Source organism: Scyliorhinus torazame, chromosome 8 (assembly GCF_047496885.1).
Source record: "Scyliorhinus torazame isolate Kashiwa2021f chromosome 8, sScyTor2.1, whole genome shotgun sequence".
Lineage (NCBI taxonomy): Eukaryota > Metazoa > Chordata > Chondrichthyes > Carcharhiniformes > Scyliorhinidae > Scyliorhinus > Scyliorhinus torazame.
This window is the reverse complement of record NC_092714.1, coordinates 51,867,784-51,884,581: the sequence shown is the minus strand read 5'-3', so window position 1 is coordinate 51,884,581 and position 16,798 is coordinate 51,867,784. Positions and strand designations below refer to the sequence as shown.

Below are 16,798 nucleotides of genomic sequence, written 5' to 3'. Positions count from 1 at the left end.
CTGGGCCTGACAGGATATACCCAAGGTTACTACGGGAAGCGAGGGAGGAGATTGCTGCGCCGTTGGCGATGATCTTTGCATCCTCACTCTCCACTGGAGTAGTACCGGATGATTGGAGGGAGGCAAATGTATTCCCCTGTTCAAGAAAGGGGATAGGGAAATCCCAGGGAATTACAGACACATCAGTCTTTCGTCTGTGGTGAGCAAAATATTGGAAAGGATTCTGAGAGATAGAATTTATGATTATTTAGAAAAACATAGTTTGATTAAAGATAGTCAGCATGGCTTTGTGAAGGGCAGGTCATGCCTCACAAGCCTCATTGAATGCTTTAAGGGTGTGATGAGACACATTGATGAAGGTCGGGCAATGGATGTGGTGTATATGAATTTCAGTAAGGCATTTAATAAGGTTCCCCATGGTAGACTCATTCAGAAGGTTAGAAGACATGGGATACAGGGCAATTTGGCTGTCTGGATACAGAATTGGCTGGCCGAAAGAAGACAATGAGTGGTAGTGGATGGAATGCATTCTGCCTGGAGGTCGGTGACCAGTGGTATCCCGCAAGGATGTGTTCTGGGACCTCTGCTCTTTGTGGTTTTTATAAATGACTTGGATGAGGAAGTGGAAGGGTGGGTTAGTAAGTTTGCCGATGACACAAAGGTTGGGGAGTTGTAGATAGTGTTGAGGGCTGTTGCAGGTTACAACAGGACATTGACAGGATGTAGAGCTGGGCTGAGAAGTGGCAGATGGAGTTCAACCTTGATAAATGTGAAGCGATTCATTTTGGAAGGTCAAATTTGAATGCTGATTACAGTGTTAAAGGCAGGATTCTTGGAAGTGTGGAAGAACAGAGGGATCTTGGGGTCCACGTACATAGATCCCTCAAAGTTGCCACCCAGCTTGAAAGGGTTGTTAAGAAGGCGTATGGTGAGTTGGATTTCATTAACAGGGGGATTGCGTTCAAGAGCCGCAAGGTTTAGCAGCAGCTTTATAAATTGGAATATTGTGTCCAGTTCTGGTTGCCTCATTATAGGAAGGATGTGGATGCTTTGGAGAGGGTACAGAGGAGATTTACCAGAATGCTGCCTGGAATGGAGGGCATGTCTTATGAAGAAAGATTGAGGGAGCTCGGGCTTTTATCATTGGAGCGAAGAAGGAAGAGAGGTGACTTGATAGAGGTGTACAAGGTGATGAGAGGCATGGATAGAGTGGATAGCCAGAGACATTTCCCAGGGCGGAAATGGCTGTCACGAGGTGAAATTGTTTTACAGTGATCGGAGGAAGATACAGGGAGATGATACAGGGAGATGACAGAGGTAGGTTCTTTACACAGAGAGTGTTGGGTGTGTGGAATGCACGGCCAGCAGAGGTGGTGGAGTCAGAGTCATTCGGGACATTTAAGCGACTCTTGGACAGGCACATGGACAGCAATAAATTTAAGGGGTGTAGGCTAGGTTGACCTCAGATTAGGATAAATGGTCGGTACAACATCGTGCGCCAAAGGGCCTGTACTATGCTGCTCTGTTCTGTGATACTTAGAAACACAGTACAATAAATTAGAGTCTCTCACCCCTCAGAGTATTTGTATCATCAGCTTCACATCAGAATGGGTGTTCAGGAAGGCAAGTTAATAATAATCACTTATTGTCACAAGTAGGCTTCAATGAAGTTACTGTGAAAAGCCCCGAGTCGACACATTCCGGCACCTGTTCGGGGAGGCCGGTACAGGAATTGAACCCGCGCTGCTTGCCTTGTTCTGCTTTATAAGCCAGCTGTTTTGCCCACTGTGCTAAACCAGCTCACAGTTAACAGCTAGGTTAAAGAATTGAGAAACATTCAGTGGAAGCAGGTAGATAGGTTTGTGAACTTGTAAGTAATTGAGACAAGAGTCAGTAGTTGAGCAAGGAAGCACCATGTTCTCCCTGTGTCTGCGTGCGTTTCCTCCGGGTGCTCCAGTTTCCTACTTATAACAAGAATGGTATACAAAAATAGGAAACGTTTGCTTTATAAAACATTTAGACGTGACTTGGGGGGGATAAGGTGGAGAAGTAGGCTGCAAGTGTTGGGCACACTGGATAAGTGTAGCTTGTTCAAGGATCAGCTACTGCGTGTTCTTGATAAGTATGTCCCGTCAGGCAGGGAGGAAGGCGTCGAGCGAGGGAACCGTGGTTTACCAAAGAAGTGGAATCTCTTGTTAAGAGGAAGAAGGAGGCCTATGTGAAGATGAGGTGTGAAGTTTCAGTTGGGGCGATGGATAGTTACAAGGTAGCGAGGAAGGATCTAAAGAGAGAGCAAAGACGAGCAAGGAGGGGACATGAGAAGTATTTGGCAGGTAGGATCAAGGAAAACCCAAAAGCTTTCTATAAGTATGTCAGGAATAAGCGAATGACTAGGGAAAGAGTAGGACCAGTCAAGGACCGGGATGGGAAGTTGTGTGTGGAGTCTGAAGAGATAGGCGAGATACTAAATGAATATTTTTCGTCAGTATTCACTCAGGAAAAAGATAATGTTGTGGAGGAGAAAGCTGAGACCCAGGCTATTAGAATAGATGGCATTGAGGTACGTAGGGAAGAGGTGTTGGCAATTCTGGATAGGCTGAAAATAGATAAGTCCCCGGGGCCTGATGGGATTTATCCTAGGATTCTCTGGGAGGCCAGGGAAGAGATTGCTGGACCTTTGGCTTTGATTTTTATGTCATCATTGGCTACAGGAATAGTGCCAGAGGACTGGAGGATAGCAAATGTGGTCCCTTTGTTCAAAAAGGGGAGCAGAGACAACGCCGGCAACTATAGACCGGTGAGCCTCACGTCTGTAGTGGGTAAAGTCTTGGAGGGGATTAGAAGAGACAAGATTTAGAATCATCTAGATCGGAATAATATGATCAGGGATAGTCAGCATGGCTTTGTGAAGGGTAGGTCATGCCTCACAAACCTTATCGAGTTCTTTGAGAAGGTGACTGAACAGGTAGACGAGGGTAGAGCAGTTGATGTGGTGTATATGGATTTCAGTAAAGCGTTTGATAAGGTTCCCCACGGTAGGCTATTGCAGAAAATACGGAGGCTGGGGATTGAGGGTGATTTAGAGATGTGGATCAGAAAGTGGCTAGCTGAAAGAAGACAGAGGGTGGTGGTTGATGGGAAATATTCAGAATGGAGTTCAGTTACAAGTGGCGTACCACAAGGATCTGTTCTGGGGCCGTTGCTGTTTGTCATTTTTATCAATGACCTAGAGGAAGGCGCAGACGGGTGGGTGAGTAAATTTGCAGACGACACTAAAGTCGGTGGTGTTGTCGACAGTGTGGAAGGATGTAGCAGGTTACAGAGGGATATAGATAAGCTGCAGAGCTGGGCTGGGAGGTGGCAAATGGAATTTAATGTAAAGAAGTGTGAGGTGATTCACTTTGGAAGGAGTCACAGGAATGCGGAATATTTGGCTAATGGTAAAGTTCTTGGAAGTGTGGATGAGCAGAGGGATCTAGGGGTCCATGTACATAGATCCCTGAAAGTTGCCACCCAGGTTGATAGGGTTGTGAAGAAGGCCTATGGAGTGTTGGCCTTTATTGGTAGAGGGATTGAGTTCCGGAGTCAGGAGGTCATGTTGCAGCTGTACAAAACTCTGGTACGGCCGCATTTGGAGTATTGCGTACAGCTCTGGTCACCGCATTATAGGAAGGACGTGGAGGCTTTGGAGCGGGTGCAGAGGAGATTTACCAGGATGTTGCCTGGTATGGAGGGAAAATCTTATGAGGAAAGGCTGATGGACTTGAGGTTGTTTTCATTGGAGAGAAGAAGGTTAAGAGGAGACTTAATAGAGGCATACAAAATGATCAGGGGGTTAGATAGGGTGGACAGTGAGAGCCTTCTCCTGCGGATGGAAATGGCTGGCACGAGGGGACATAGCTTTAAACTGAGGGGTAATAGATATAGGACAGAGGTCAGAGGTAGGTTCTTTACGCAAAGAGTAGTGAGGTCGTGGAATGCCCTACCTGCAACAGTAGTGAACTCGCCAACATTGAGGGCATTTAAAAGTTTATTGGATAAACATATGGATGATAATGGCATAGTGTAGGTTAGATGGCTTTTGTTTCGGTGCAACATCGTGGGCCGAAGGGCCTGTACTGCGCTGTATCGTTCTATGTTCTATGTTCTATTTGGGAGTTGTTTGCCTATTTAAGTTGGAAAGTTAGGGAACACATTGAGATTTTGTTGGACACATAGGCAGCACGGTAGCATAGTGGTTAGCACTGTCGCTTCACAGCTCCAGGGACCCGGGTTTGATTCCTGGCTTGGGTCACTTTGCGGAGTCTGCACATTCTCCCCGTGTCTGCATGGGTTTCCTCCGGGTGCTCCGGTTTCCTCCCACAGTTCAAAGATGTGCAGGTTCGGTAGATTGGCCATGATACATTGCCCTTAGTGTCCAAAAAGGTTAAGTGGGGTTACTGGGATAGGGTGGAGGTGCGGGTGGAAGTAGGGCACTCTTTCCAGGGGCCAGTGCAGACTCGATGAGCCGAATGGCCTCCTTCTGCGCTGTAGATTCTATGATCTTTGATTTAGTTAGAAATACAGGGGGCACTCCAATAGCAACAGGAAAGTAATGGTGCAGTGGTATTGTCATTGGACTAGCAATCCAGAGGCCCTGGCTAATGCTGTGGAATCCCACCCTGGCACATTGTGAAATGTGAATTCCATGGAATCTTCCGTCTTTGTGACTCCTGATCCACAGCAATGTGGTCGGCTCTGCCATGCCCAGCAAGCCACTCGGTTCAAGGGCAACGAGGGATTGGCAATAAATGCCGGTGCAGCCAGCGACCACACCTCCCATCAAATTAAGAGAAAGGGAAAATTCACCAAAATAACCATCCACTCAAAAAAACAATCATCTCAGATCATTGCACTGCCATTTCTCTTTGCAAGGAACACAGTCCTGGATCGTTGATCAGATATTGTTTTGCTGATCAGTACGGCCTTGTCTATGCCAGTGATCATCTTTTGATGTCCAGCTGGAACGATCAGCGTATTCGAGCTTGGAATTAGAGGATATTTTTGAGATACTGAGCAAAACGACTGCGACTCAGCTCAACATGCACTCACAACCTATTTCACACCCAAATACAATATGTAAACAATTGTCTTTGGACGCACAAGGCAAGAAGCAAACAAGACAGTGACCAATATTGGACATGATTGAGGCAACTAGCAAACCACGTGTGACTTTGGTGATGTTGAACATGTTGAAAGGGAAATCCTGTCACCAAAAAATAAATTGTAGGTAGTCTTTCTAGTCAGCGACACCAAAAAACACAAAAGAAAGACAGAAAGCTGTTCGAGTTAGCAAGATCACCATCGCTCTTGAGCTAATGTATTAGAGGTTTTCACAGGAATTATCACACTCCAAGCTCAACTCCTGTGAACAGTGTTCATGATCCACCTGCGAGAAAACCAGCTGCAAAGCAACAACAGCAGCCCTATAGCCAGAACTGCAACTAGCCCAAAGTCCTGCTGGTAAACAGTGTAAAAAGCTTGTGGGCAACTCTATTGTTTTGTTTGTGTTAGTTGCTTTTGAGCAGAATCAGTTACTAAGAATAATACAGGTAAATCCCATTTTTAGAAAATGGGCCATTCTGTAAAAAGGGATTTTCCTTCAAATTGGTATTGTGTGGAGTAATATGCTGAATGACCCAAAACGTAGATTCTCTCACTGATTCTGCAGCATTTGTCAATGTCGTGGGAGACAAAACATCCAACAAACTTCAGGATCGCTCCAACCTCTGCAAATCAGGGAATATGAAAGATTTCCCTTATAAAGGTGACAAGCCAGTGAAAATTCCTGGGGGCTTTTGAAACACCGGACTTGGGATTCCCAACGGCATGGAGTGGCTTCAATGGGCAATCCCATTGACAATCCATGGGAGAATAGAAGTCATTAACCGAATACAGCCTGACTTGAAAGAAAGCCTTGGAAGTTGCTGCATCAGTGAAGTAGCAGCCAAAGTTGAGTTCAAGCACAAGAATTCACAAGATATCGACTGAAACACGAACGCAGACACAGACTTACACTTGCCAGAGGTGTGCTAAAATTGGACACTCAGCTGTAGACATCGTGGCAGAAAGTGTGGGAATAAAGACCACCTTAACCACGCATGTTGGAAAAGAAACAAGCTTCAGGTAAACGTTGCAAATGGCAAGAGCCGAATAAAACAATTGGCAAATGGACTAAAAGAGAAAGTGTCCATGTAGTACACAAAGGATGTGAGGAGGGACCCGATTCACAGTCCGAAGACGGGTCGCTACGGCTGGTGATACAATTTGGAACTGGGTCACTCCACTACTGGGTGCACGGCCGGTAAAGATGGAGGTGGACACTGGGGCAGCAGTCTCGCTGGTGCCAGACTGTTTCAAGGAAAAGCTCTGACTTATCTCTCTGAACCCCTCAAAAATAGAGTTAAAACCTTACACTGGAGAAGTGGTTCCATTGAGGGGTCATATTGATGTAACTGTACAATTGAAAGGACAGATGGCAGATTTGTCCTTGTAAATAGACTGTTATGGGCGAGGCGTTTTCAGAACCCCAAAATGTATCATGGAGTTCAACCAACCTCTCCCTTTACTGGATTTGTTGCTTTTCCGAGCACACGGCTTTTTCCCTAGGCGTGGGATTACAATTATGGACACGTGGGTTTTTTAACACAAAACACTGTTTATTCCATGAACTCAACTGAACATCTTAAATAAACATTGGATTCCTTAACACCCTTTATTTCAAAGATAACCCTGAAAATAATACACCACTAAATAATCCCTCATAATGTTCCTTCAAACATCCAAAAGGCTTCAAACCTTCAAAACAGTAACACACCAGTCACAGTTAATATATATTTTCTGTTGGGTGGCAGAGATATATATGCTTGGTTGACTTCAGCTCCAGCACCTTGCTTCCTTCCAGCAGCTCTCTGGAAACACACAGACACACACAAGCTGCTTTTTCAAACTAGCTTTCTCCCTTCAAGCAACTCACAGCAAACCAGAACTTCTCAAGCTGCTGTCTCAAACTGGCTTTCTCCTTTTAATCAGCTCACAGCAAAACAGCCAGGCACTTTTAAACTGCTCTCAGCAAAACCAGCCAGGCACTTTTCAAACTGCAAAACCAAACTGCAAAACTCAACTGCAAAATGGCTGACCTGAGCTCAGCCCCACCCACTCTCTGACATCACTGTTTTCTGAAAGGTACATTGCTTAAACATCGATGTCTTAAAGGTACTCTCAGATGACAAGACAAACAAAGCTAATGGAAAGAACTTGGTTGGAAAACATCAAATTACATTGGCTGAAGTAAACCTGATTGATGACAGATTCCGAATCAGGCCGTACTAAATTCCTGAAGAAACACGCTATTGTTTTCAACGGTGATCTGGGAAGTATGAGGAATATCTCAGGAAAGTTGAAGATCAAAGAAGAGCTTCAGGCAAAATGCTTAAAGGCTAGGTCCGTGTCTTACACAATCAGACCTAAAGTAGAGGCAGAATTAGAGTGACTGGTCGAGCTGGGAGTCCTAGAACTTGTTAAAGTGAGTAATTGGGCTATGCTGATCGTGCCAACAATGAAAAAAGACAAATGCATCCGGCATGGCCGATGAGGGAGAGAGAAGAGGTCGGAGACGCAGAGGTGCAAATGTGGGCTGCCGGCCCTGCTGCTGGCAGTGCTGGCTGAGGTGGGTGGGGAGCGGGGGGTGACATCTGCCAGGCCGGGGGTGCAGCGGGGTTGACGGGATGTGACCAGGGGATGAGCCATGTGGTCAAGGTGACCCCCATGGGACCAGATTGGCCAGGCATGAACCACAATTGCCGCGGCCAGTGAGGTAGCCATCTTACTGTGCACCCCACTGAACATCCAGCGTGGCCCGTGGTTGTGCAAAGTGACACTGGCTGTATGGGTGCTGCCACCCCAACATCCTCACCCTCCACCCCACCCCCTACCCTCCACGCCCACCATCATCACATTCCAGCCCACCCTCCACCCCAACATCCTCACCCTCCACCCCAACATCCTCACACTCCACCCCACCCCCTACCCTCCACCCCACCCCCTACCCTCCACCCCACCATCATCACATTCCAGCCCACCCTCCACCCCACCAGCCCCACACTCCACCCCACCCTCCACGCTCACCACCATTGCATTCCACCCCACCGTCCACCCCAATAGCCCCACACTCCACCCCACCCCCCACCCTCCATGCCCACCATCATCACATTCCAGCCCACCCTCCACCTCATCACCCCCACACTCCTCCCCACCCCCCACCCTCCACACCCACCACCGTCACATTCCACCATTCTCAAGCCCCACTCTCCACCTCACCACCCCCACACTCCACACTACACACTCCACTCCAACCCCCACCTCAACACCCCCGTACTCCATGCCCACCATCCACCCCACCCCCTGGGCACTTCATCCCCCCCCACACTCCCCCAACCCCGCACCCACCCTCCACTCACCAACTCTCCCCCCCCCACCTGGCTGCCACCTGCCAGGGTTGAAGCATGCAGCCCGCCCAAGGGTAACATCCACAGTAGCCCCTGCTGGAGGGTGCCTGACGTGGAATGCGGAGCGTACCGGTGGCATGGATAGCGCCAGCCACCATTACCCCTGGCAGCACTCCATGAGGCCACTTGCTTGCTGGCAGTACCTGTCATTCGGGGACCTGCCAGAGCGGGCATGCCCGTCAAAGACTTCGGCTGAGCAGGTCACAGTGCAACATATCTGCCAGATCATGGCGCACCTGGCACCGCGGGTGTATGGGGGAAGGACACCCGCTCCAGGTGGCCATCAAGGTGACAGTTGCCCTGAACATTTACGCCATGTGCCAAGTAGGGACCTGTCTGTATTCTCACAGAGCTCGGTGCACAGGTGCATCCTTGCGGTCACGGAGGCCCTAAATGCCAGTTCGGCACAAGACATCAAATTCACTGTGGACCGAGTCCACCAGGATGCTCGAGCAGTGGGGTTTGCCATCATCGCCAAGATGCCCCTTGTCCAGAGGGTGATCGACGGGATGCATGTCCGCCTATGTGCACCGGCATATGACAGGCGAATCTTCAGTAACCGAAAGGGGTTCCACTCGCTGAATGTGCAGCTGGTGTATGACCATGAGATGCTTCAACCTCCGAAGCAAGGATACTCATCTTCCATTTCATATTAATCCTCTTATTATATTACCCCTCCTCCCTCTCTGTGTGCCTGCCTTGTGTGTGTTTGTGTAGAGGGTGGGACGGTATAAGGTGGGGAGTAGTAAATTAGCTGGTCATTATTCCTTTGTAAATATTGCATGTCTTATCTCTATTTTTGTTACAAGTACAAATCAGGGCAGCACGGTAGCATGGTGGTTAGCACAATTGCTTCACAACTCCAGGGTCCCAGGTTCGATTCCCCGCTGGGTCACTGTCTGTGCGGAGTTTGCACGTTCTCCCCGTGTCTGCGTGGGTTTCCTCCGGGTGCTCCGGTTTCCTCCCACAGTCCAAAGATGTGCAGGTTAGGTGGATTGGCTATGCTAAATTGCCCTTAGTGTCCAAAATTGCCCTTAGTGCTGGGTGGGGTTTCTGGGTTATGGGGATGGGGTGGAGGTGTGGACTTGGGTAGGGTGCTCTTTCCAAGAGCCGGTGCAGACTCGATGGGCCGAATGGCCTCCTTCTGCACTGTAAATTCTATGTATCTATGTAAACAGTTGCTGTGTTTCACTTACAAATCTGGTGCCTGTAAGTCATTGGAGCAGTCAAGGGCCAAAGGTCTCAGAAACTATTGGCTAATTCACTTGTTTTACGACTCCAGCGTGTGTGGGGCTGGAATTGACCATGCACCAGCCCAGGGTGTCGTAACAGCTCCCACTCACTGGCATTTGTAATTCCATTGACTTTTTCCACGCAGGAAGAATTGCCCAGTGCACCATTTGATTTGCAGCCAAGTTTCTGACTCTGTGACGGAATGCTACAACACTCACAGCAAAGGAATCCAGTCTTTCCATTTGCCGGGCTATGATCTGCCCCATTTTAGTTCAGCAGTTATCGCATTTGCTGGTTTGCCGTGAAAAGAAATTTCAAGTTTTACTAGGAATCCGCAGGCATGAATGACAAGAATGGGTGAAAATGCCCTTCAGCTTCCTCCAGTCAAACATTTCCCCTCAGGAATTTTCCATTTCACAGCACATAAAGGTGTGTTGTGTAGAAATGCTGACCTTCGGATTCACATTGAGGGAAGAATAATTTTCCTGGATACTACACAAAACTGGATCGAAGTATTTGTGATCCATAAATAAGGCAGATTATGTCAAAAACATGAGAAAAAGCAAAACTTAACCTGGTACAACTTGTGTCAAATATTCAAACCATTGGCGTATTGTGGAATCTCCAAAAATGTGAACTTTTTTCCCACGGAGACAGTCTGTTATTCTTGCAGGACTGTTGAAGCGCCGAATGTCACAGCTTGTTGACATCCATTGGTCCTGGTAATAAAACCCAGATGGTGAAAGCAGAGACCTTCCAGGGACACATTTACCGAGATCTGTGCCTGAAAATAAAGAGAAAAGCATTTAAGTAGACAAAACCCATTGCCCTCCACCTGAAATGTAGGTCGCCCAAGATTTTTACAATTGGCCAATCACAGTTTCTAGAAAATCCCAAAAGCCATTCTATAGTTACTGTGGTGTTCTTTGTGTTGCTGAAGTCAGGATGGTTGGCGTAGTGTTCACAAACACCACAAAATAACTTTAACATGAACAATGCTGTGAATTTATTAACACTGCTAATTTGCATTCGATAATTACTCCTAAATAATACACAGTTGATAATTAACATAGAATCTACACTCATTTGCTACTAATCTCTACACTATTGCATGAAATATGACCTGCTCTCACTCACACTATCTTTTCTTCAGTCTGTCCTCTAATAATAATAGCTTATTTGTCACAAGTAGGCTTCAATGAAGTTTCTGTGAAAAGCCCAGAATAGATCCTTGCAGGACACCACTGGTCACCGACCTCCAGGCGGAATACTTTCCATCCACTACCACTCATTGTCTTTGTGGTAGTATGCATTAGGGGTCATGTGGGACTGTGAAGCCGTGATGCTATTGGCTGACAGATCCCGGGTCCTGGTTGGCTGTTGATCCCTAGCTCCGCCCTGAAGGCGGAGTATAAGAACCTGGGCTTCTCCCCGCAGCTCCAGTCTGTTGCTGAACTGCGGGGAACAAGTCACGCTTAATAAAGCCTCATCGACTTCATCTCTATTCGTCTCTCTCGGAAGTCATTGTGCGCTACAATTTATTAAGCGTGCTTAAAGGACTATGGAGCTCAGGATCGCCCCGGAATGCCTGCGGATCAGCCCCCACGCAGTGAACGTGGCAGCAGTTTTTAAACACTGGCAGACTTGTTTCGAAGGCTACCTCCGAACGGCCCCCGGCCGGATCACAGAAGACCAGAAACTACAGATCCTGCACTCAAGGGTAAGCCCGGAATTTACCCTCTCATAGAAGACGCAGAGGATTTCCCGACGGCGATCGCAGCACTAAAGAGCGTCTACGTTCACCCAGTGAACCAGGTCTACGCACGCTACCAACTCGCAACGAGACAGCAAAGTCCCGGAGAATCGCTAGAGGAGTTCTACGCCGCGCTGCTAATTTTGGGACGGGGCTGCGGCTGCCCGCCGGTAAACGCAACTGAACACACGGACATGTTAATTCGCGATGCGTTTGTGGCAGGTATGAACTGTCCCCAAATCCGCCAAAGACTTTTAGAAAAAGAGTCGCTAGGACTCTCAGAGGCACGGGCCATCGCAGCTTCCCTAGATGTGGCCTCGCAAAACGCCCGCGCCTACGGCCCCGACCGCGCGGCAGTCCCTTGGGCTCCGTGGACCCCCATCGCGACAAACCCCCCCCCTCCCTCACAGGCTTGCGCGGTTAAGACGCCAGATCATCCCCGGGGGGCCCGCTGCTATTTCTGCGGGCAGGCGAAACACCCCCGGCAGCGCTGCCCGGCCTGCGCAGCGACTTACAAGAGCTGCGGGAAAAAGGGCCATTTCGTGGCTGTGTGCCGGTCCCGGGGGGTCGCCGTTGCCCCCGGAGAAGAAAGAGTCCAGCGCATCCCAAACGCTCCCCAACCCCCCCAGCGCCCCACGTGCGACCCGCGGGCGCCGCCATTTTGGGTCCCGGCCACCACGAGGGAAGGATGGGCGCCGCCATCTTGTGACCCCCCCAGCCATGTGCGATGCATGGGGGCGGCCATTTTGTCCACCCCTGACCACGTGCGATCCGTGGGGGCGGCCATTTTGTCCACCCCCGGCCGCGTGCGATTCATGGATGCCGCCATCTTGGATGACAACAAAGGACCCCAGCATCGACGGCTCCACGGGGTCCGAAGAAGACGCTGAAACACTACAACCACATCTGGCCTCGGTGACGCTGGATCAAGCACGGCCCCGGACGCTCCTGACGACGACAACAACGGTGCTGATCAATGGACACGAGACACCATGCCTGATCGACTCCGGGAGCACCGAAAGCTTCATCCACCCCGACACGGTAAGACGCTGTTTTTTGAACATCCGTCCCAGTACGCAAAAGATTTCCCTAGCTGTAGGATCTCACTCCGTAGAGATCAAAGGGTTCTGCATAGTGACCCTAACGGTGCAAGGGAGGGAGTTTAAAAACTACAGGCTCTACGTCCTTCCCCAACTCTGCGCGCCCACATTACTGGGATTAGATTTCCAGTGCAACCTGCAGAGCCTAACGTTTCAATTCGACGGCCCTATACCCCCACTCACTATCTGCGGCCTCGCAACCCTCAAAGTTGAACCGCCATCCTTGTTTGCAAACCTCACCCCGGATTGCAAACCCGTCGCCACTAGGAGCAGACGGTACAGCGCCCAGGACCGGACATTTATCCGGTCCGAAGTCCAGCGGTTGCTGAAGGAAGGCATAATCCAGGCCAGCAATAGTCCCTGGAGAGCACAGGTGGTAGTAGTAAAGACCGGGGAGAAGCAAAGGATGGTCATAGACTATAGCCAGACATCAACAGGTACACACAGCTAGATGCGTACCCTCTCCCCCGCATATCCGACATGGTAAATCGGATTGCCCAATATAAGGTCTTCTCCACCGTGGACCTCAAGTCCGCCTATCACCAGCTCCCCATCCGCCCAAGTGACCGCAAGTACACAGCCTTCGAGGCAGATGGGCGACTATACCACTTCCTAAGGGTCCCTTTTGGCGTCACAAACGGGGTCTCGGTCTTCCAACGGGAGATGGACCGAATGGTTGATCAACATGGATTACAGGCCACGTTCCCGTATCTCGACAACGTAACCATCTGCGGCCACGATCAGCAGGACCACGACGCCAACCTCCAAAAATGCCTCCAGACCGCAAACGCCTTGAACCTCACATACAACGAGGACAAGTGCGTGTTTAGCACAAACCGGCTGGCCATCCTGGGATACGTAGTGCGCAACGGGATAATAGGCCCAGGCCCCGAACGCATGGGCCCCCTTATGGAATTTCCCCTTCCCCGCTGCACCAAAGCCCTGAAACGATGCCTGGGGTTTTTTTCATATTACGCCCAGTGGGTCCCCCAGTATGCAGACAAGGCCCGCCCACTAATACAGACTACTACCTTCCCCCTGTCGACAGAGGCTCGCCAGGCCTTCAGCCGCATCAAAGCGGATATCGCAAAGGCCACGATGTGCGCCATCGACGAGTCCCTCCCCTTCCAGGTCGAGAGCGACGCCTCCGATGTAGCTCTAGCGGCCACCCTTAACCAAGCGGGCAGACCCATGGCCTTCTTCTCCCGAACCCTCCACGCCTCAGAAATCCGCCACTCCTCAATGGAAAAGGAAGCCCAAGCCATAGTGGAAGCTGTGCGACACTGGAGGCATTACCTGGCCGGCAGGAGATTCACTCTCCTCACTGACCAACGGTCGGTAGCTTTCATGTTCGATAATGCACAGCGGGGCAAAATTAAAAATGACAAGATCTTAAGGTGGAGGATCGAGCTCTCCACCTTCAACTACGAGATCCTGTACCGTCCCGGAAAGCTGAACGAGCCGTCCGATGCCCTATCCCGCGGCACATGTGCCAACACACAAATAGACCGTCTCCAAACCCTCCACGAGGACCTCTGCCACCCGGGGGTCACTCGGTTCTACCATTTTATAAAGTCCCGCAACCTCCCCTACTCCGTGGAGGAGGTCCGTACTGTCACCAGGAACTGCCACATCTGCGCAGAGTGCAAACCGCACTTTTTCAGGCCAGATAGAGCGCACCTGATCAAGGCTTCCCGCCCCTTTGAACGCCACAGTCTGGCTTTCAAAGGGCCCCTCCCCTCCATCGACCGAAACATATACTTCCTGAACGTGGTGGACGAGTACTCCCGTTTCCCTTTCGCCATCCCCTGCCCCGACATGACAGCGGCCACAGTTATTAAAGCCCTTAGCACCATATTCACACTGTTCGGTTGCCCCGCATATATCCATAGCGACAGGGGGTCCTCCTTCATGAGTGACGAGCTGCGCCAGTTCCTGCTCAGCAAGGGCATAGCCTCGAGCAGGACGACCAGCTACAACCCCCGGGGGAACGGGCAAGTAGAGAGGGAGAACGGCACGGTCTGGAAGACCGTCCTACTGGCCCTACGGTCCAGGGATCTCCCAGTTTCACGGTGGCAGGAGGTCCTCCCGGACGCTCTCCACTCCATCCGGTCGCTGTTGTGTACCACCACTAACCAAACGCCTAATGAGCGCCTCCTTGTCTTCCCCAGGAAGTCCTCCTCCGGAACGTCGCCGCCGACCTGGCTGGCGGCCCCAGGACCCATCTTGCTCCGGAAACATGTGCAGGCGCACAAGTCAGACACGTTGGTCGAGAGGGTTCATCTCCTCCACGCGAACCCGCAGTACGCCTACGTGGCGTACCCCGACGGCCGACAGGACACGGTCTCCCTGCGAGACCTGGCGCCCGCTGGCAACACGCACACCCCCCCAACTCCGATCACCCCCTCTCTGCCACCGGCGCACCCCGCGACCGCCCCCTTCCCGGGAGGATCGGTCCTCCTCCCATGTCCGACCAGGAGTGAAACAGAAGCAGACACCGAAAATCTCCCGGAGACGACAACGCGGGAACAAGCACCTGCACCACCACCGGGGCCGAGGCGATCGACAAGGAAGACCAGACCGCCCGCTCGACTCGTGGCATCGGTGTAACACAAGAATGTTGTGGACTTTAACGAGAATGTTCTTTTTCCTCTTACGAATATTGTAAATAGTTCACAAACCCTGTACATAGCCCAATGTAGGGCAAAGTGTAGAGCATTGAAAGGACATGCCAAAAATGTTCTCCTCCCAGGACCAGCCTTGTAAACCCCTACCACCATGCGAAGCACCACCCCTCCGGGTTCATTTTAACAAGGGGTGAATGTGGTAGTATGCATTAGGGGTCATGTGGGACTGTGAAGCTGTGATGCTATTGGCTGACAGATCCCAGGTCCTGGTTGGCTGTCGATCCCTAGCTCCGCCCTGAAGGCGGAGTATAAGAACCTGGGCTTCTCCCCGCAGCTCCAGTCTGTTGCTGAACTGCGGGGAACAAGTCACGCTTAATAAAGCCTCATCGACTTCATCTCTATTCGTCTCTCTCGTAAGTCATTGTGCGCTACAGTCTTCTTTTGGCCAGCCAATTCTGTATCCAGACAGCCAAAATTCCCTGTATCCCATGCCCCCTAACTTTCTGAATGAGCCTTCCGTGGCAAACCTTATCAAATTCCCTTACTGAAACCCATATACACCACATCCACTGCCCGGCCTTTATCAATGTGTCTCGTCACATCCTCAAAGAATTCAATGAGGCTTGTGAGGCATGACCTGCCCCTCACAAAGCCATGCTGACTATCTTTAATCAAACTATGTTTTTCCAAATAAACATAAATTCTATCTCTCAGGATCCTTTCCAATATTTTGCTCACCACAGACATAAGACTGATGGGTCTGTAATTCCCAGGGATTTCCCTATTCCCTTTCTTGAACAGGGGAACAACATTCACCTCCCTCCAATCATCCGGTACTACTCCAGTGGCGAGTGAGGACGCAAAGATCATCGCCAACGGCGCAGCAATCTCCCTCGCTTACCGTAGTAACCTTGTGTATATCCCCTCAGGCCCAGGGGACTTATCTATCCTGATGCTTTTCAAAATTTCCAGCACATCCTCCTTCTTAATATCAGCCTGTTCGAGTCTATTAACCTGTTCACACTGTTCTCATGGGCAACAAGGACCCTCTCTCTATTGAATACTGAAGCAATGTATTCATTTTGGGCCTCTCCCATCTCTTCAGACTCTAGGTACAAGTTCCCTCCACTATCCCTGATCAACCCTGCTCTCACTCTGATCATCCTCTTATTTCTCACGCAAGTGTAGAACGCCTTGGGGTTTCCCTAATCCTGCCCGCTGGGCTTTTTCATGCCCCCTTCTAGCTCTCCTCAGTCCATTTTTGAGTTCCTTCCTGGCTACCTTGTAACCCTCTAGAGCCGAGTCAGATCCTTGCTTCCTCAACCCTACATAAGCTAAGTTTATTATGGGCAGTGAATCAAATAGTTTGAAGACTGGGATCTGTGATGTTGAGGACTTCAGAACAAGGCCAAAACGCTTATCCACCCAACACTTTTAGTTAAAGATGGTTGCAAATGCTTTAGCCTTGTCTTTGCATTGATGAGCTGGCTCTTCCATCACTGAGGATGGGAATATTTATAGATTTTTCTCCCCCTGTAA

General features: G+C 50.0%; 1 protein-coding gene across 1 annotated transcript in view; it reads right to left on the bottom strand.

Annotated features, from left to right (window-relative positions):
• Positions 1–16,798, bottom strand: part of LOC140428851 (NXPE family member 3-like) — a 57,957-nt gene that overhangs the window by 2,267 nt on the left and 38,892 nt on the right. The window contains exon 4 of the mRNA XM_072515505.1: positions 10,354–10,563. Coding sequence (XP_072371606.1) covers positions 10,354–10,563 — 210 coding nt within the window. The remainder of the gene's footprint in view (positions 1–10,353; positions 10,564–16,798) is intronic.